Here is a 21,479-nt window from a genome sequence, read left to right as displayed (position 1 = left end):
TCCAGAGTGGGCAGTATTCATAGGATAATCAGGGAAGGTTTTATTACAAAGGTGGCATTTGAGCAAAGATATGAAGTGGTGCTAGTGGTAAAAGAATCCACCTGCCAATGCAGGAGACCCAGGTTGCTTTAATTTTTTTTTATTGGCATATAGTTGGTTTACAATGTTGATTTAGTCTGATGTACAGCAAAGTGAATCAGTTGCACGTATACATATATCCCACCCCTTTTTTTTTTGATTTCCTTCCATTTTGGTCACCATAGAGTATTGAGTAGAGTTCCCTATGCTGTACAGTAGTTTGCATTAGTTATCTATCTTACACATAGTATTGTAAATATCTATTATCTGTTTTACTCACAGTAGTGTAAATACGTCAATCCCAAGCTTCCAGTTTGTCCTACCCTCTTTCCCCCTTGTTATCCAAACATTTGTTCTCTATATCTGTGTGTCTATTTCTTCTTTGCAAATTATTCATCTGTTCCATTTTTTCTAGCTTTAAGAATCTTTATGAAGATTAGAGATACACCACCCCTTTTGCCATATCCTATTAATAGACCTTTCAAAAAGCAGTTCTTATATCTTCTGGATACAGACACTTTATCAGATATATGCTTTGCAAGTATTTTTCTTGGCAGTCTATGGCTTGTCTGTTCGTTCTCTTAACAATGTCTTTTGTTTTTTTTTCCTGAAAAGGTTTATTGTGCACAGAGGGGAAGGGCTCAGTCCTTCTTGGCTGCCACTTTCCTCATGGTGGCCAGGACATTGCTCAGCTCCTCTCTCTTCCTCTTGGCACGGATGTATGTCCACATCCTTTTCTTGATGAACTTGAGGGCCCGCTTGTCCTTGGAGACCTTGAGCAGCTCCATGGCCCGCCGCTCATAAGGGGTGAAGCTGCACACCTCCCGGATCATGTCCCGCATGAACTTGGTGTGCTTGGTGAGGCGCCCGAGGAGGTGGCTGTGCCTCAGTTTGTTCACGTTCTTGGTCATCTTGTGGCCCTTGTTGAGGCCAATGGCCATGGGGAAGAGCAGAGCCACAGCCACTGCTCTGCAGTGGCTGGCGAGGCAGAAAGTTAGCAATGGCTTTTGAAAAGCAGAAATGTTCAGTGTTGATGTAGTCACGTTTATCAATTTGTTCTTTTTGGATTGTCCTTTTGATGTCTTATCTAAGAAATCTTCGCCTAATCCAAGATCACAAAGGTTTTCTAGAAGTTTTATAGTTTCAGATAATATATTTAGATCTTTAATCCATTTTGAATTACTTTTTGCAGTACAAGAGACCCAGGTTTGATCCCTGGGTCGGGAAGATCCCCTGGAGAAGGGAATGGCCACCCACTCCAATATTCTTGCCTGGAGAATCCCCATGGACAGAGGAGCCTGGTGATCTACACTCCATGGGGTCACAAGGAGTCAGACACAACTGAGCAACTAACACATTGTGTATAGTAGGAGGTATGAATCCAGGCTCCTTCCTTTGGGTATGAATATCAACCATTTGTTGAAAAGACCATCCTTCCTCCACTGCATGGCTTTGTGCCTTTTAAAAGAAATTGGTTATCCAGGACTTCACTGGTGGTCCAGTGCAGGGGGTCTGGGTTTGATCCACATGCCACAACTAAGGCCCAATGCAGCCAAATAAATAATTTTTGAAAAACGGTTCTCCACATTCTTTTTTTGGCTGTGCTATGCAGCATGTGGGATCTTAGTTCCCCTGCAATGGGAGCACCAAGTCTTAACCACTGAAGTGCCAGAGAAATCCCAAAGTACAGTTGATTTTCATACATTGATCGTGTATCCTCCAACCATGCTAAAATAACAATTTTATTACCTTTTTTATAGATTCCATTGGGTTTTCTACTAGATAATCATGTTTCTGCAAATAAAGACAGGTTTATTTCTTCCCAATCTGATGCCTTTTATTTCTTCGTGCTTTTATGCATTGACTAGAATCTTCAGTACAATGTAAAAGAGCAGTAGTGAGAGTAGATATGTGTCTCATTCTGGGTTTTGAGGGGAAAGTAGTCAGTCTTATGCCATTAAGTACACCATTAGCTGTAGGACTTTTTTTCCCTCTCTCCAACATACTTGTCATTTATTAAACAAACATTTAGTACCAAGCAGGTTCAATTCCTGCTAATCCTAAACCTGTTTGTAAACTCAACAAAGTCCCAGCTTCCTATCCTTCTAGGGACTCTGGCCATATCTTGAATCAAGGGTTCCCATGAGGAGGTTAGGACAGTTCTCCAGGGGCAGAGTTTTATTACTTTGTGGTATCAGGCAAGCAGTGATTCTCAAAGTGTGGACCCCAGACCACCAGCAGCAGCAGCATCACCTGTAAACAGGGCAGAAATACAAATTCTCAGGTCCTTTCTTGACCTAATGAATTTGACATTCTGGAGTTGGGAACCAGCGCTCTGTTATAATGAACCCCCCAGGGGCTTATGGTACAAGCACCAGTTGTAAACTACTCTTCAAAAGAAAACTGCAGGACTTGCCTTGCGGCACAGTGGGTGAGAATCCACCCTGCAAACGCAGGGGACATGGGTTCCCTGGTCCAGGAAGATCCCACATGCCGTGGGCCCACCAAGCCTGTGTGCCACAGCTACTGAGCCCATGCTCGAACCTGTGAGTCGAAACTACTGAACCCACTCGCCTCAACTACTGAAGCCTGAATGCTCTAGGGCCCATGGACCACAACTGCTGAGCCCATGTGCCCAGACTCTGTGCTCTGCAACAAGCGAAGCCATCTCAATGAGAAGCCCATGTACCAGAACTAGAGAGTAGCCCCCTACTCTCTGCAACTAGAGAAAGCCCACTAGCAACAATGAAGACCCAGTGCAACCAAAAATAAAAATAATTAATTTTGAAAAGCATTTAAAAGAAAATGGCAGGCCCATTTCAGTGTCAAACCTTGGGCAATGTCTCTAGGACAAAGGCCATAGTCACAACTAGACACTCATTAATGCAAAATGGAGAAGGCTTCCAAAATAGATTAACCAATCCATATTTTTTTTTCTTCCAAAGAGCTTTATTTTTTAGACCTTATTGTGATGGAAACACTCAACATAAGATCTCTGCTTTTAACAAATTTTAAGTATATAATACATTATTGTTGATTACAGGTACAATGTACAGCAAATCTCCAGAGCTTATTAATCTTACCTAACTGAAACTTTATGCCTGTTGATTAATAACTTCCCATTTCCCCCTCTACCCAGCCCCTGTTAACCACCATTCTGGTCTTTAATTTTATGAATTTGATTATTTTATTTTTAATATGTATTTATTTGGCTGTGTTGGGTCTTAGTTGTGGCATGAGATCTTCATTGCGTCATGCCGGATCTTTCGTTGCAGCACCCAGACTCCCTAGTTGTGGCACTTGGGCTTCACTAGTTGCAGCACGCAGGCTGTCTTGTGTCTCACAGGCCCTAGAGCTCATAGGCTTAGTGGCCCTGTGGCATGTGGGATCTTAGTTCCCTGACCAGGGAAAAAACCCGTGTCCTCTGCATTGCAAGGTGGATTCTTAACCACTGAACCACCAGGGAAGTCCCAAATCTATTTTACATACCTCCTATAGGTGGAATCAGGTAGTACTTGGCTTTCTGTGTCTGGCTTATTTCACTTAGCAAAATGTCCTTGAAGTCCATTAATATTGTTGCATATGGCAGTGAAAGTGTTAGTCGTTGAGTCGTGTCCAACTCTTTTGTGACCCCATGGACTGTAGCCCGCCAGGTTCCTCTGCCCATGGAATTTTCCAGGCAAGAATACTGGAGCAGGTTACTATTTTCTACTCCAGGGGGTCTTCCTGACCCAGAGATCAAACCTGCATTCTCTTGCGTCTCCTAGATTGGCAGGCAGATTCTTTACCACTGTGCCACGTGGGAAACCCGCTATCACTTACATGTGACTCTTACATGGAAATCTAAAATATGATACAGGGACTTCCCTGATGGCCTAGTGGTTCAAAATCTGCCTTCCACTGCAGGCAGACGCAGGTTCAATTTAACCTATGGGAACTAAGATCCCACATCAGTTCAGTTCAGTTCAGTTCAGTCGCTCAGTCATGTCCGACTCTTTGCGACCCCATGAATCACAGCACGCCAGGCCTCCCTGTCCATCACCAACTACCGGAGTTCACTCAGACTCATGTCCATCGAGTCAGTGATGCCATCCAGCCATCTCATCCTCTGTCATCCCCTTCTCCTGCCCGCAATCCCTCCCAGCATCAGAGCCTTTTCCAATGAGTCAACTCTTCGCATGAGGTGGCCAAAGTTCTGGAGTTTCAGCTTTAGCATCAGTCCTTCCAAAGAACACCCAGGACTGATCTCCTTTAGGATCGACTGGTTGGATCTCCTTGCAGTCCAAGGGACTCTCAAGAGTCTTCTCCAACACCACAGTTCAAAAGCATCAATTCTTCAGTGCTCAGCTTTCTTCACAGTCCAACTCTCACATCCCTATATGACCACTGGACAAACCATAGCCTTGACTAGATGGACCTTTTTTGGCAGTAATGTCTCTGCTTTTGAATATGCTATCTAGGTTGGTCATAACGTTCCTTCCAAGGAGTAAGCGTCTTTTAATTTCATGGCTGCAATCACCATATGCAGTGATTTTGGAGCCCTAAAAAATAAAGTCTGACACTGTTTCCACTGTTTCCCCATCTATTTCCCATGAAGTGATGGGACCAGATGCCATGATCTTCATTTTCTGAATGTTGAGCTTTAAGCCAACTTTTTCACTCTCCTCTTTCAATTTCATCAAGAGGCTTTTTAGTTCCTCTTCACTTTCTGCCATAAAGGTGGTGTCATCTGCATATCTGAGGTTATTGATATTTCTCCCGGCGATCTTGATTCCAGCTTGTGCTTCTTCCAGCCCAGTGTTTCTCATGATGTACTCTTCATATAAGTTAAATAAGCAGGGTGACAATATACAGCCTTGACATACTCCTTTTCCTATTTGGAACCAGTCTGTTGTTCTGTGTCCAGTTCTAACTGTTGCTTCCTGACCTGCATACAGATTTCTCAAGAGGCAGATCTGGTGGTCTGGTATTCCCATCTCTTTAAGAATTTTCCACAGTTTATTGTGATGCACACAGTCAAAGGCTTTGGCATAGTCAATAAAGCAGAAATAGATGTTTTTCTGGAACTCTCTTCCTTCTTCCATGATCCAGCGGATGTTGGCAATTTGATCTCTGGTTCTTCTGCCTTTTCTAAAACCAGCTGGCACATCTGGAAGTTCACGGTTCACGTACTGCTGAAGCCTGGCTTGGAGAATTTTGAGCATTACTTTACTAGCGTGTGAGATGAGTGCAATTGTGTGGTAGTTTGAGCATTCTTTGGCATTGCCTTTCTTAGGGATTGGAATGAAAACTGACCTTTTCCAGTCCTGTGGCCACTGCTGAGTTTTCCAAATTTGCTGGTAAAATAGATAACTAATAAGGACCTACTGTACAGCACACGGAATTCTACTCAATGTTCTCTAATAACCAGTATGGGAAAACAATTTGAAAATGAGTGGAGATATATATATATATATATATATATATATATAGATAGATAGATAGATAGATAGATAACTGACTCACTTTGCTGTACACCTGACACTAAATCAGCTATACGCCAATAAAAAAAAAAATCACCCAGAGGTGAAAGCATACGGTCTCCTCAGCTCTTTCCTGGGCATGCTTGCAGTCCTGCAGTTGCACATGCATGTGCCCTTCTGGATTCCCAGAAATATGTCAGAGTTTTTCAAAGGTCCCTCTGGACATCTCATTCCCAGTGTTTCATGATTTTTTGGTCAACTTCTTGTTGATTCCAGCTGTTATCACCATCTCAGCAGATGTGATTCAGAGAGAGCTCTATATCGGGTCAAATAAAGACAAGCCCTGTAAATGAAGGTTTCCAGGGAACTGCCATACAGATCAAGAATGACAATTCTCTGGGCCTCACACTCATTAGGATGGTTACTATAAAAAAAAAAGAAGAAGTGTTGGTTCAGATGAGAAAATTAGAACCGTTGTGCACTCTTGGTAGGAATATAAAATGGTGCAGCTGCTATGGAAAAAAATATATGGCAGTTCCCCAAAAATTAAAAAAAAAAACAATTACCATATGATCCAACAATTCCACTTCTGGAAAAATATCCAGAATAATTGAAAGCATAGTATGAAATAGACTTTGCATGCCCATGTTCATTGCGGCATTAGTCACAAAAGCCAAAAGGTGGAAGCAATCCAAGTGTCCATCAATAAATGAATGGATAAGCAAAAAGTGGGATAATCATACAATAGAATATTACTCAGCCTCTAAAAGGAAGAAAATTCTGACACATGCTGCAACACGAATGAACCTTGAGAACATTATGTTTTGTGAAATAAGCCAGTCATAATAAAACAAATACTGTATGTTTCCACTTATATGAGGTATCTAAAGAAGTCAAATTCATAGAAACGTAAAGTAGAAAGGTAGTTGCCAGGGACTGGGGAGGGGCAGGAGGCTGAGTGGAGAGATGTTGTTTAATGAATCTAGAGTTTCAGTTTTGCAAGATAAAAAAGTTCTGAAGATTTGTTTCACAACAATGTAAATATTCTTAACATTAATGCACTGTATACTTAAAAATGGTTAAGGTGGTAAATTTTATGTTATGTATTAAAAAGTGAAAGTGTTAGTCGCTCAGTTGATCCCATGGACTGTAGCCCACCAGGCTCCTCTGTCCATGGGATTTTCCAGCCAAGAATCCTGGATTGGGTAGCCAGCTATTCCCTTCTCCACGGAATCTTCCCCAACCAGGGATCGAACTCGGGTTTCCTGCTTTGCAGGCAGATTCTTTACCTTCTGAGCCCCCAGGGAAGCACCTTGTTATGTATATTTTGTTACAATTAAAAGTACATGGACACCTACTATGTGCCTGGCATTCTGGTTCATCTTTGTACACCCAGTGCCTGCATATCATGAGTGCTCCTTATCATTCCCTCTCAGCAACATTTGACTCCCTTCTTGAAATGCTTTTTCTCTTGACTTCCAGAAATCCTTCCTTGGTTCTGTTCCTGCCACACTGGCTGCTCCTACTCAGTCTTTTGCCAGTTTCTCCTCATTACACTGACTTTTATACCTTGGAAATGCCCCAGGGCTTAGGCTTCTAACCTCACCTACTTTCACTTCCTAGGTAATTTCCTCTGGCTGTAAATGAGTTTGATATTCTGATGCCTCCTAAATGTGTTTTCTCCAGCCTGTACCTCACTCCTGACCTTTAGTCATATCCATTCACCTACTTAACATCTCTAAATGATATTTCAGAAGCATTTCAGAGTTCACAAGAACAATACAAAACCCCTAATCTGCTTCTCCACCTGACTCTCAGCTTAACTAAAACCTTCCGAGTCATTCTTAACTCTTATCATCCACACACCCTGTATCTAATCCATCAACATAGTCCTTCAGCTCTACCTTCAAAATAATTCCAGAAAACATCTCCTCCAATGCCCAGTGTCCAAAAGGCACCAAAAACCACTGCGTGATTTACTGAAGTAGCCTCCTAACTGTCTTTCTTGCTGCCCCTTCCCCTACTCCCTGCCTTCTGTGTGGTCCACACACAGAAGCCAGTCTGGTTATGTCTCTCTTCTCTGCCCCAAACCCTCCATATGGCTCCCTATCCCACTCAGAATAGGAGCCAAAGCATTTAAAATGGTGATGAGGCCCTGCATATTCTGCCCCCACAACATACTTCTGTGGCTCACTTGCTCAGGCTGCACTGATATCTTTGCTGTTTCTTCTCCCAGAATGCTCTTTCCCCAAACTTCCACAGACTTCAATCCCTCAGGTTTCTGCTCCAGTGTCACCTTATCACAGAAGTTTCTGTGATCATCCCAAATAAGGTAGCAACCCTTCCTATCTCCTAATCCATTTTATCTCTGATTTATATATAAATATATGTTTACTCATACATTTATTCACCGCCTTTCTCTTCCAAGGACATTGTTCTGTTTATTATTCCATTCTCCAACTCTTAGTACAGGTACCTGGTGTGTTGTAAGCACTCAATATACATTGGATAAATGAACGGATAAATGTTCAATAATTAGCTGTTAATGAAGGGGATTAGTATGTTACTTTCCAGAACATCAGAGCAAAACCTAATTTCTCAATTGCCAAACAATCCATTTTCCAGGATGCGTTAAGAGAAAATTAATTCATTGAGTCATATCCACAAAAGAAGGTGAAATGTTCCAAGGAGAAATTCTAATATTAAAGTTGACCCAACTGAGTTTGAGCAGAGCCATGTTTAATTTCAAGATTTCTGTTTTAAGAAAGATTTTGACTGAGATATAGATACTTGAAACTCATTCCCACAAATCTGGAATGCCTAAACATTCATCCTAGTTTGGATTTTTTCCAGACATTACTCAATCATGACAGGTGGGTCCTTTTTGATCCTGACGCCCTTCCTTGTGACAACTTGGCATGACAGGCATGTGCATCATTCTTCATTCTCTGGTGACTGTCCTGTTAATATACAGCAGTAAGTAAATAATCAGACTGCTGGTTTGAAAAGCAAACTAAAAAGGAAAAAGACTTAGGAATACATCTTAATTCAAATAAGATGCTAAGTCCTATTTGCTCCAAAAAGGTGAGGAGGTGAAGGGGCACAGTGGTACTCCTACTATCAGAAGTTTTAACAGCACCAGGCAGGTTGTTGAAAGTCAACCTTGTGTTGAAGGACAGTTCAGTTGCTCAGTCATGTCCAACTCTTTGTGACCCCATGGACTGCAGCACACCAGGCTTCCCTGTCCATCACCAAATCCCAGAGCTTACTCAAACTCATGTCCATCAAGTTGGTGATGTCATCCAACCATTTCATCCTCTGTCATCCCCTTTTCTTCCCACCTTCAATCTTTCCCAGCATCAGGGTCTTTTCCAATGAGTCAGTTCTTCCCATCAGGTGGCCAAAGTATTGGAGTTTCAGCTTCAGCATCAGTCCTCCAATGAATATTCAGGACTAATTTCCTTTAGGATGGACTGGTTTGATGTCCTTGTAAAAGCATCAATTCTTTGGCGCTCAGCTTTCTTTATAGTCCAACTCTCACATCCATACATGACTACTGGAAAAACCATAGCCTTGACTAGACAGACCTTTGTTGGCAAAGTAATGTCTCTGCTTTTTAATATGCTGTCTAGGTGGGTCACAGGTTTTCTTCCAAGGAGCAGGCATCTTTTAATTTCATGGCTGCAGTCACCATATGCAGTGATTTTGGAGCCCAACAACATCAAGTCTCTCACTGTTTCCATTGTTTCCCCATCTATTTGCCTTGAAGTGATGGGACCAGATGCCATGATCTTAGTTTTCTGAATGTTGAATTTTAAGCCAACTTTTCTACTCTCCTCTTTCACTTTCATCAAGAGGCTCTTTAGTTCTTCTTTGCTTTCTGCCATAAGGCACCAAAAACCACTGATTTACTGAAATAGCCTCCTAACTGTCTTTCTTGCTGCCCCTTCCCCAATCCCCACCTTCAAAAACAAACAAACAAACTCAAAGAAAGAGATCCGATTTGTGTTTTTCAGAGGTGGGGGTGGGAAAGGGGGAATAAGATGAAGATGGTTTAAAAGGTACAAACTTCCAGGTATATGATAAATAAGTACTAGGGATGTAATGTACAACATGATAAATATAATGAACACTGCTGTATGTTATATATAAAAGTAAATTATAAGTGGATCACAGGGAAAATTTTTTTCTATTTCCTTAATTTTATATTTATATGGAATGATGGATGTTCACTAAACTTGTGATAATCATTTCATGGTGTATGTAAATCAAGTCATTATCTGTACACTTCAAACTTAATATAGTGCTGTCAGTTCAGTAGCTCAGTCGTGTCCGACTCTTTGTGACCCCATGAACTGCAGCATGCCAGGCCTCCCTGTCCATCACCAACTCCTGGAGTCCACCCAAACCCATGTCCATTGAGTCGGTGATGCCATCCAACCATCTCATCCTCTGTTGTTCCCTTCTCCTCCTGCCCTCAATCTTTCCCAGCATCAGGGTCTTTTCCAATGAGTCAGCTCTTCGCATCAGGTGGCCAAAGAATTGGAGTTTCATCTTCAACATCAGTCCTTCCAGTGAACACCCAGGACTGATCTCCTTTAGGATGGACTGGTTGGATCTCCTCGCAGTCCAAGGGACTCTCAAGAGTCTTCTCTAACACCACAGTTCAAAAGCATCAATTCTTCAGTGCTCAGCTTTCTTCACAGTCCAACTCTCACATCCATATATGACCACTGGAAAAACCATAGCCTTGACTAGACAGACCTTTGTTGGCAAAGTAATGTCTCTGCTTTTCAATATGCTATCTAGGTTGGTCGTAACTTTCCTTCCAAGGAGTAAGCATCTTTTAATTTCATGGCTGCAGTCACCATCTGCAGTGATTTTGGAACTCGGAAAAATAAAGTCTGCCACTGTTTCTACTGTTGCCCCATCTATTTGCCATGAAGTGATGGGACCGGATGCTATGATCTTAGTTTTCTGAATGTTGAGCTTTAAGCCAACTTTTTCACACTCCTCTTTCACTTTCATCAAGAGGCTCTTTAGTTCTTCACTTTCTGCCATAATTGTGGTGTCATTTGCATATCTGAGGTTATTGATATTTCTCCCAGAAATCTTGATTCCAGCTTGTGCTTCCTCCAGCCCAGTGTTTCTCATGATGTACTCTGCATGTAAGTTAAATAAGTGGGGTGACGATATACAGCCTTGACGTACTCCTTTTCCTATTTGGAACCAGTCTGTTCCATGTCCAGTTCTAACTGTTGCTTCCTGACCTGCATACAGGTTTCTCAAGAGTCAGGTCAGGTGGTCTGGTATTCCCATCTCTTTCAGAATTTTCCACATATAGTGCTGTAAGTCAGTTATATCTCAATTAAACCTGAAGAAAAAGATTTTCTCTTCATTGGTTTGGGGCAGTTTTATTACAGTGTGCCTCTGTGTAGTATTTTTCATGCATCTTTTGCTGGTGTTCATTGAATTTCTTGGATCTATGAGGTTATATTTTTAATTAATTTTGGAAAATTTTAGGACTTTATTCTTTTTTTTTTATATTCAACTTTATTTATTTATTTATTTATTTTTTTACTTACGAATTGTAAGCACTTTTATTAAGGTATAGTTGACATGAAGTATTTAAAGTTTGTAATTTGATAAATTTTGACATATATCTACATGCCATGTGAAACCATAAAAGTTAAGATAATGAACACATTCATCATCCCCCAAAGTTTCTTCCTGCCACCTTGTGATTTCTCATTTTGCTTCTCCACTCCAACCAGAGGCAACCACTGAGCTCACAATGTATTAGTTTGTATTTTATAAAATTTTCTGTAAATGGAATAATACAGTGCATTTTTTTGGTCCGGCTTCCATCACTCCAGATATTTTAGATTCACCCATGTCATGCTGGTATCAATGGTTCATTCCTCTTTACTACTGGGAATGATTATATTGTATAGTTATACCACAATGTTTATCCATTCACCTGTTGATAGATATTTGAGTTCTTTCCAGTTTAAGACTTATACAACCAAAGCTGCTGTGAACATATGCTTTCATTTCTCTTGGGTAAATAAATACCTAGGAGTGGAATCACCGGTTTATATGATAGGTGTATGTTTAACTTAAAAAAAAAACAAACCCAGCCAAACTGTTTCAAAGTGGTTATGCCATTTTAGATTTCCACTCCAGCTACCCAACACTCCAACACTTGGTAAGGTCAGTCTTCTTAATTTGAGCCATTGAAGTGTGTCCTTATATCTCTTCATGGTTTTAATTTGCATTTCTCTAATGATCAGTGATGCTAAGCTTCTTTCAACTTGTTTATTTGCCATTTGTCCTCCTTGGTGAAGTGTCCGTTCAAATCTTTTGCTCAAGCTGTGGTACATATACACAATGGAGTATTACTCAGCCATGAAAAAGAATACATTTGAATCAGTTCTAATGAGGTGGATGAAACTGGAGCCTATTATACAGAGTGAAGTAAGCCAGAAAGAAAAACACCAATACGGTATACTAACGCATATATATGGAATTTAGAAAGATGGTAACAATAACCCTGTGTACGAGACAGCAAAAGAGACACTGATGTATAGAACAGTCTTATGGACTCTGTGAGAGAGGGAGAGGGTGGGAAGATTTGGGAGAATGGCATTGAAACATGTAAAATATCATGTATGAAACAAGTTGCCAGTCTAGGTTCGATGCACGATACTGGATGCTTGGGGCTGGTGCACTGGGACGACCCAGAGGGATGGAATGGGGAGGGAGGAGGGAGGAGGGTTCAGGATGGGGAACACATGTATACCTGTGGCGGATTCATTTTGATATTTGGCAAAACTAATACAGTTATGTAAAGTTTAAAAAAAAATAAATAAATAAAAACCAATCAAGAAAAAAAAAAAAAAACAAGATAAGTCATAGAGTGGGAGAAAATATTTGCAACAACTTTCCCAGAATATACAAAGATATCTCAGTAAAAAGCCAAAAACCCTAAATTTTAAAATGAGGACTTTATTCTTTACATACTTTTTCTGTCCCCTCTGCTCTTCTTTGGGGTTTCGATTTCCTGCATATTAGGTCACACAAAATTGTTCTACAGCTCATATATGCTCTTTTTATTTTTGGAGATTCCTTTTCCCTTTCTCATTTTCTTAGTTTCTATTGCTAGGACTTTAAGTCATTAATGTTTTTCTTCTGCAATGTCTAGTCATTAATCCCATCGGGTGTATTTTTTACTTTGGGTAAACGTTCCATGTCTCTGATCAACTTTTTTTAACATATGGAGTGCAGCTTTTAATAACTTTTTTTTAGCATTATTCTCTCCTAATTCTAACATGTATGTCCATTCTGGGTCAATTTCCATTGACTGATTATTATGGGTCCTGTTTTTCTGCTTAAAAAAAATAACATTCTTATTGAGATATAATTGACACACCGCAGAATACACGATTTAAAGTGTGCAGTTAAATGTTCTTTTTAAATGATACTTACAGGCTTGTGCAACCATCACTACAATCAGTTTTAGAACATTTTCAGCACCCCAAACACTCCTTAGCAGTCATTGCCTTTTTTTCTCCCAGTCATATCCCCCACCCCACCAGCCCTAGGCAACCACTAATCTACTTTGTATTTCACTTGCCTATTATGGACATTATCTACAAATGAGATCATACAACATGTGGTCCTTTGTGACTGGCTCTTTTCACTTAGCATATGTTTTTCAAGTTTCTTCCATGTTGTAGTATGTACCTCTGCCTTCTTTTTATGCCTAGTCATTTTTTTGGGGGGGGGTAACAGACATTGTGAATTTTACCTTATTAGGTTTATTTATTTTTAGGGTTTTATTATTATTATTCCTATGAATCTTCTTTATCTTTGTACTGAAATACAGTTACTTGGAAACAATTTGATTTTTCAGTGTCTTCCTTTAATGATTAATTGGGTATGGAGTGGTACTAAGTCCAGGTCTACTTATTCCCCACAACCTTCCTGTGTATTCCATGCCCTGTGAATTATGAGTTTTTCCAATCGACCTATGTGCCAGGCCTTTTTGGTTTTTTTGACGTGTACACACTGCTATATTTATTTATTATTTACTTATTTTTGGCTGTGCTGGGTCTTCATTGCTGTGTGGGCTTTCTCTAGTTGCAGAGAGCACGGGCTTCTCATTGTGGAGGCTTCTCGTTCCAGGTGCACGGGCTTCAGTAGTTGCAGCACTTGGGAGTTGTGGTGCACGGGCTTAGCTGCTCCGCAGCATGTGGAATCTTCCCAGGCCAGAAACAGAACCCATGTCCCCTGCATTGGCAGGTGGATTCTTACCCACTGGACAAACCAGGGAAATCCCAGGGGTTGTATCTGTGATACCATTTTGACAGTGGTATCAGCACAATTTGCCAGTGACAAAGGAGAATCAAGCATGATATATCTGCTCTTTGGCTTGCATGACAAACTTGGTGTAATGGTGCCATTGGTTGAGATGTGGGTGACAGGAGGGTGTTTGAGTTAGAATGATTCAAGAAATCTGTTTGGATGGGTTAAATCTGAGATGGCTTATGAGACATCCATGTGAAAATGTGCAACAAGCCATAGCATATATGAGTCTGGTGACATCTAGGCCAGAGGCCTAAATTAGTGAATCTTACAAATATTTGCAATAATTAAAGCTAGGAGACAAGATGAAGTCACAAAATACTGGCTATAAAAGTAAGGGGGCCAGGATCATGGCCAAGCATACACCAATGTTTGGAAATGATGAAAGGGGAGCAGTAGAGTTACAGGAGAAAACCAAGAGAGTGAGGGCAAGAAACTGTGGAATATGCTGAGTGGTCACAGGAAGGGGTAGAGAAGTAACTGCTGGTTTGGGAAGATTGTTAATCATCAGTAATCTGGTTAAGAGAAGTCTCAGAGACAGGGAGTCTAGGAGACAGATAGAAGCCAAAGTGAATTAAGTCAAATATGCCTTAGGAAGTCCCTGATGGCCCACTGGCTAGGACTTGAAGCTTTCACTGCTGGTGCCTAGGTTCAATCCTTGGTCAGGGAACTAAGATCCTGCAATATGCCGATGGCACAGCAGATTTAAAAAAAAGTTAAATATGCTCTGGGTTGTGAGAAAGTAGAGACTGAAGAGAGCCAGAAGATTGGCTTTGTGGAGGAGCATAACAATGGAGTAATGCCTAGAGTAGTAGAAAGAAAGAAAAGGAAGTCACTCAGTCGTGTCCAACTCTTTGCAACCCCATGGACTGTAGCCTACCAGGGCCCTCCGTCCATGGGATTTTCCAGGCAAGAGTACTGGAGTGGGATGCCATTTCCTCCTCCAGAGGATCTTCCCAAAACCAGGGATCCCAGGGAAGCTATAGAGTAGTATATGGGGTTAAAATTCACAAGTAAACATGCCTGTGGATGTTGTCAACACAGTCCATCAAACAACCTAGATGGCTATCAGTAGGGGAAAAAAAACTGAAGTTGCTCAGTCATGTCCAACTCTTCACGACCCCATGGACTGTAGCCTACCAGGCTCCTCCTTCCATGGGATTTTCCAGGCAAGAGTACTGCAGTGGGTTGCCATTGCCTTCTCCAATCAGTAGGGTAACAGCTGAACAATTAGACATTTATTCCACGGAATACCATGAATCAATTAAAAAGGCTACATTAAACCACTGTCCATTATATATTAGTAACTTTTGAAAGTATAAAAACAATACTTGATATGGGGAGGGAGGAGGGTTCAGGATGGGGAACACGCGTATACCTGTGGCGGATTCATGTTGATATATGGCAAAACCAATACAATATTGTAAAGTTAAAAAATAAAATAAGTAAAAATAAAAAGGAGAACTAAAAAAAAACCAAAACCAATACTTGAAAAAAAGTAAATGATGGGTGGAGTGTATCAATATTAAATATATCAATATTCTGAGTGTAATATTTTACTATAGTTTGATAACATGTTACCTTTAGGGGGAAGTGTTTAAGTACATAGGATTTCTCTGTATTATTTCTCAAAACTACACGTGAGTCCACATCTCAAAATTTAAAAGTTGAATAAAAAAATATTTCCACTACGTACATAATTGGGGTTTCTTCCCCCCACAGAGAACATTTATCTTGCCATCAAAACAATTTTTTTTCACTTTGTGAATAAAACGAAGCGAGGGTGGGATGGGGAATCTCAATCTGGTTTCCCCTGGCTATTGGGATAGGCAGCTTTGAAGGCTTCCAGGACCACCCCCGCCTCAAGGGTCCTGGGTCGCCCCTCCCTAGGAGTGTGCGGGAACTACAAATTGCTAACGGGGGCGGTCCCTCTCCCCACCTCGGTGGTCCACGTCTTATTAGCCCAGAAGATAACGCCTCTAGCTGTCGGAGCTGGACCGAATTGAAGAATTTTCGCCCTTTTCCGTTCAGCGAGGGAAAGACTCTCTCTCGCCCATCCGTCCGCGGTTCCCTCAGACAATCATGCCTTGGCTGAGCATCCTCTGCTTCCTGCGCTCTCCTGGGAGGATGCCACGCTCTCTCTCATTGCTCCAATGACCCAGAAGCTGGGCTAGCAGGACCGGCCGCGTTTTCTGGGCAGGGTGAATCATTTCCGGTCACAGGCTCCCTCCCCCGGAAGTGAGGCCTGATGTAAACACCGGAGCAGGGCGTCAAGGCCCGGGAGGTCAGAAAGCCGGGCCGCGGGCGGCACCGAGAACTGGAGCTGGGATCGGGGACGCACAGAGGTCAGGTCAGTGCAGGAGCAGGGATCTGGGGCATGGTCCCAAAATTGGTTGCGGTCTAGGAGACAAAGGGGTCTTTTGAGCAGGAGTTTTGGTTGATGGAAGGTATCTAGGACAAGCATCTTAAGTAGGTGCTGGCATTGGGAAGAGTATGAGGGTGGTCGGGGACGTAAGGGGTGGGAGAGCTATGTGTGAGGAATCCCTGGGCAGGGTTCTTGGATGGGGGAATCTCCAACGAATGGGTCTTTGTTGTGGGGGAGGCAGTCCAGTGGAGGTGGTGTGGAGAGGTGAGGGGGACATTTGAAGGGTGGGAAGAGGGTGTGCCTGGGCAAAGATTTGGGGAAGATGGGTGTTTAAAGGGAGTATGGGGACTCTAGGGCAAGAATATTAGGGGAATCTGGGCCAGGTATCTTGCTGGGGGGATTGAGTAGTCCCAGGTAGGAGTTTTGGAAAGTCTGTGTCCTGGGCAAGGGTCTTGAAGCAGTAGGGTCCCCTGGGGCAGGGTCTTGGGGAGAGGATAGGGAGTCTGGAGGAGGGATCTTAGCGGGTATGCAATTCCTGAGGGTAGGTCCCAGCCAACCCATGTCAAAGTCAGGGATAGCTGAACACTTGCAAGGGTATGTCCCAGGGGTGGGGCATCTGGGTGATAAGGGAATTCTGAACTAGTGTCTTTAGGGCATACAGGGATCTGGGGGAAGGTCCAGGTTGTCCATGATCGGGCAGAAGTTAGCATGTCATGAGAGGGGTTGTCTGGAGGTAGGAATGGGATCCTGGAGGTATTTTGGGAAGCCTGTGAGGACAGAAGGTGTGAGAGCTCGGGAGTGATAGAATAGGTTGGAGTAGAAGGACATGGAAGGAGAGCTCCTCAGAATGGTGGACCAACTATAGCAGGTCTCAGGGCCAGGTCGGGGAGGTGCAGGAGGAGGTGGGTGCTTGAGCTCCCTTTCCCATTTATTGACAGGCAGACTTAGGTGCTAGGTCCAGGTGTAAGAAGAGAAGTGGGTATGGGGTGGCTCCAGGCCATGTTGGGCACTAGGGTCAGGATTGGCTGGGGGTAAAGAGGAGACATCACTGAAATACCCCCTACCTCATTATTTCCTGAGAAACAGTCAGGGCCAGGGAGTAAGGAGGCGGGGCAGGGGTGGTCGAGGTCGGGGTAGGCACACAGAGTTGGGGTCAACCAAGTGTGAGAAGATGGGAATGTTCCTGGCCATGCTCCTTGGGGTCTTGGGAGCTTAGACTGGAGACCCTAGGATTCTTCCCCTGATTTTGTCTTCTCTGCAATACTGCTGGGGTTAGGTAGCAGAATGGAAGGAGGAGGAAGTAATCAGTTGAGGATGGGAGTTCTAGGACTCAGAGAACAGACCAAAGGACTCTTCCCAACCCTACCCCCATTTGTGTCCAGGGAAGTAATCCTGGACCATGACTCAGCAGCCACTTCGAGGTGTGACCAGTCTGCGTTTCAACCAAGACCAGAGTGAGAGAGGCTTGTGCCTATGCCCTTTTGGGAGCGGGGGGAGGGAGAGAATGGCCACAGGTGGATGTTAAGCCCCTAGCTTCCCACTTGGGCATCCTTTGAGGCAGCCCGGATTCCTCCCATCCCCAGGCTGCTTTTGCTGTGCTATGGAGACAGGTGTGCGCATCTACAACGTGGAGCCATTGATGGAGAAGGGGCATCTGGGTGAGCTGTCGGTGGGGGAGGTACAATGGGCAGAAGGGATGGGTTGGGCATTGGCACCCACCCGTACTGACACCCTGGTCCTTGTCCAGACCATGAGCAGGTGGGCAGCATGGGCCTGGTGGAAATGCTGCACCGCTCCAACCTGCTGGCCCTGGTGGGTGGTGGTAGCAGCCCCAAGTTCTCAGAGATCTCAGGTAAGTGTCCTCATCCCATCCCACCCTTGGCCCAGACTCCCTAGAATCCTGGCCTCCCAGAGGCACTGGCAAATGAAGAGTAACTCAGAGTCACACAGTGAGGCTTACAAGTCCTGGATCTCATTGCTTGAGAAGCTTGGTGTTTTGTCTTCATTTAACAAACACTTGTTGAATGCCTCCTGTATGACATGTCCTTACCTATAGAGCGCTTGCTGTGATCCTGGTGCTGTCCTAACCACTTTACATGTATTAACTCATTTAATACTCATAATAATTATGTGTGGTAGGAAGTATCATTATTCCTGTTTTTACAGATGAAGAAACTGAGGCCCAAAGAGGTTAAGTGATTTATCCAAGGTCACACAATCAATAGGTTTTAAAATCTTGGGGCAGTCTCCCCATTGCCCTCTTGCTTTGAGTCTCAAGCACCATCTTGTTTTAAGGGTTTTTGTTTATCCTACTGGGGCATGGCAAGAGAAGCCCTAGGATTCCTCACAGAAATCTTCTGGGGGTGTATAGACTGGGACCCTGGAGGCAGATATGGTTACTGATGGGAAGTTCCAGGCCTGGATATGAGTCCCTGCTTGGTTGCTGATGGGTTGTGAGGTCCTTGGCCAGATAGCCAGCCCCTTCGAGCCTCAGCTTCTTCATCTGTAAATGAGTATAACAGTTCTAGAACCTGTCTCCTGAGGAATCACAAGTGGTCATGCTGTGTGAGGATCACATGGGGTGCTAGCAAAAGGTTAAGCAAGTGGTTGAGGTCCCATGGGGAGTAGGGGTAGGTCTTGTGTCACCAGGGCTGCCCCTCACCCTACACTTTGGCCCCAACAACACACCCACCTGCCAAGCAGTGCTGATCTGGGACGATGCCCGGGAGGGCAAGGACTCCAAGGACAAGCTGGTGCTGGAGTTCACCTTCACCAAGCCAGTGCTGGCTGTGCGCATGCGCCATGACAAGTGAGCCTGAGGTGGACTGGGGGTGGGGGAGGTAGGAAGTCCCCCCAGCAGGAGAGAGGGTTCATCCTGCATGGGTACCCTGCCCTCTCTCATGACCATCCTGTGTTGTGTGATGCCCACAGAATCGTGATCGTGCTGAAGAACCGCATCTATGTGTACTCCTTCCCTGACAATCCCCGAAAGCTGTTTGAATTTGACACCCGGGACAACCCCAAGGGTGAGAGGACCCTGAGATGCAGATGTAATGGCAGGAGGTAGAGGATGGGGAAGAGGGACATGCAGAAAGGAACTGGGAAAGAGGCAGGGAGGGAGTCTGCATAGAGATGCTCTGATGGGCTGAGACTCCCAGTGTATCCATTTTCCCATCCCTTAGCCAGTTCTCTCTCTCCACTCTTGGCCCTGTCCCACCCCTGGCTATCTGAGATCACAGAGCAAAAAGGTTCAGTAAGGACATTTGCAGGTATGCCAGGGCCTCCTGGGCCTCCTGGAACTGCCACAAATGCATTGGGAGGTGGAGAATCTGCCTTGATGGTGGGGAGCACAGTTGAGGACAAGCCCCCTGTGGGTTCTGTGGGTAACATGTATCGTAGAAGGTTGAAGTCCAGCCTTTATCCAGCTCTGTCCATCTGAGACCCTGCCTGGCCCCATCGTCCTCTTTACCAGCCCACCCCCCTCACACCTTAGGGCTCTGTGACCTCTGCCCCAGCCTGGAGAAACAGCTGCTAGTGTTCCCAGGACACAAGTGCGGGAGCCTCCAACTTGTGGTGAGCTGTCCAGTGGGCAGGGATGGGTAGGTGGACTGGCTCTCCCTGTGGACTCTTGGCCACTGACCTCCTTACTACCTGCTCTAAGCCTGAACTGCTCCTTCTACCATAGGACCTGGCAAGCACAAAGCCTGGCACTTCCTCTGCTCCGTTTACCATCAATGCACATCAGAGCGACGTGGCCTGTGTGTCTCTGAACCAGCCAGGCACAGTAGTGGCCTCGGCCTCTCAGAAGGGCACACTTATTCGCCTTTTTGACACACAGTCCAAGGAGAAACTGGTGGAACTGCGTCGAGGCACCGACCCTGCCACCCTCTACTGGTAAGCACAGGGCATGGGTGGTGGGCTCTTGACCCCATGCCCAGCATGACATGTGGGCATCACTGCTGGTCTGTCTTTCAGCATCAACTTTAGCCATGATTCCTCCTTCCTGTGTGCATCCAGTGATAAGGGCACAGTCCATATCTTTGCTCTCAAGGATACCCGCCTCAACCGCCGTTCTGCGTGAGTACCTCCTGCCCTACCCTGCCTTACCCCCATCATCCCCCTGCACATATACCACACCTGAGCTTAGCCAGTATTGCCTGTAGGCTGGCTCGCGTGGGCAAGGTGGGACCTATGATTGGGCAGTATGTGGACTCTCAGTGGAGCCTGGCAAGCTTCACCGTGCCTGCTGAGTCAGCCTGCATCTGTGCTTTTGGTCGAAATACTTCCAAGAATGTCAACTCTGTCATTGGTGAGTAGGAATAGCCCTTGACTGGGGATACTGCATGGGTGGAGGCCTGAAAATTGGACCTGAAAGAATTTTAGGTCATGGGAGGCCTGAGGGAGCAAAAATGGATGGGTCACTTCCATCATCAGTGAAGTGAAGTGAAGTGAAGTCGCTCAGTCGTGTCCGACTCTTTGCGACGCCATGGACTGTAGCCTGCCAGGCTCCTCTGTCCATGGATTTTCCAGGCAAGAATACTGGAGTGGGTTGCCATTTCCTTCTCCAAGGGATCTTCCCAACCCAGAAGAGATATGGGCAAAGGCCTGGAGGTAGACCCTAGGCTATGGGACACCTGAGAGGATTAGAGTGTGGCTTTGGCAGCCTCTAACCTTTTCCAATCCTCCCCTCTCTTCCAGCCATCTGTGTAGATGGGACCTTCCACAAATATGTCTTCACTCCTGATGGAAACTGCAACCGAGAGGCTTTTGATGTGTACCTTGACATCTGTGATGATGATGACTTTTAAGCACCCTGTGGGTTGTGCTAGGGACCTTCAGTGGCAGATTGCAAAGCCCGTGTGGGGGTGGGAGTGCTGTGGAAGCTGCCACCCAGGAAGCATTAATGGAGCGGGCACCCACTTTGCATTCTTAAGCGGGTGCCCACTTTGCCCCAAGCACTTCATGATGACTGTGTGCCTGCAGGGCCAGGCCAGGGACTCAGGGACCCAGACAGTGGACCCCCTGGAGCTCCCAGCCTGAAGAAAACTGCTAAGGACCCAGAGTGGGTGCCCTAATCCAACCTGTGGGGATTTTTAAAAAACTTCCCAGAAAAAGACTCTGATGTGATGAATATAAATAATAAAAGGCCCTTAATAGTATTTATGACTGGACCTTGGGAGTGGGGCCTAGAGAAGATGAGGCTGAAA

General features: G+C 44.3%; 2 protein-coding genes across 4 annotated transcripts; one reads left to right on the top strand and one right to left on the bottom strand.

Annotated features, from left to right (window-relative positions):
* Nucleotides 1-719: 719 nt before the first annotated feature.
* On the bottom strand, nt 720-16,962 carry LOC129640118 (60S ribosomal protein L36-like). The gene is made up of 3 exons (XM_055565353.1): nt 16,932-16,962; nt 16,166-16,307; nt 720-1,047 (listed from the first exon to the last, which is right to left on the bottom strand). The coding sequence occupies exons 1-3, from the start codon at nt 16,960-16,962 to the stop codon at nt 720-722; spliced, it is 501 nt and encodes a 166-aa protein (XP_055421328.1).
* On the top strand, nt 15,848-21,431 carry WDR45 (WD repeat domain 45). 3 transcript variants are annotated; one of them, XM_055563595.1, is made up of 11 exons: nt 15,863-16,257; nt 17,655-17,726; nt 17,856-17,930; nt 18,020-18,124; nt 18,976-19,081; nt 19,204-19,298; nt 19,766-19,845; nt 19,958-20,166; nt 20,248-20,349; nt 20,436-20,581; nt 20,971-21,431. In XM_055563595.1, the coding sequence occupies exons 2-11, from the start codon at nt 17,672-17,674 to the stop codon at nt 21,078-21,080; spliced, it is 1,083 nt and encodes a 360-aa protein (XP_055419570.1). In that variant the 5' UTR covers nt 15,863-16,257; nt 17,655-17,671; the 3' UTR covers nt 21,081-21,431. The 3 variants fall into 3 exon arrangements, with proteins under 3 accessions (XP_055419572.1, XP_055419573.1, XP_055419570.1); XM_055563597.1 differs by lacking the exon at nt 18,020-18,124 and having other exon boundaries at nt 15,848-16,257; XM_055563598.1 differs by lacking the exon at nt 20,436-20,581 and having other exon boundaries at nt 15,853-16,257.
* Nucleotides 21,432-21,479: the final 48 nt, after the last annotated feature.

Source organism: Bubalus kerabau, chromosome X (genome assembly GCF_029407905.1).
Source record: "Bubalus kerabau isolate K-KA32 ecotype Philippines breed swamp buffalo chromosome X, PCC_UOA_SB_1v2, whole genome shotgun sequence".
Taxonomy (NCBI): domain Eukaryota; kingdom Metazoa; phylum Chordata; class Mammalia; order Artiodactyla; family Bovidae; genus Bubalus; species Bubalus kerabau.
This window is presented reverse-complemented; position numbering and strand designations above follow the sequence as displayed.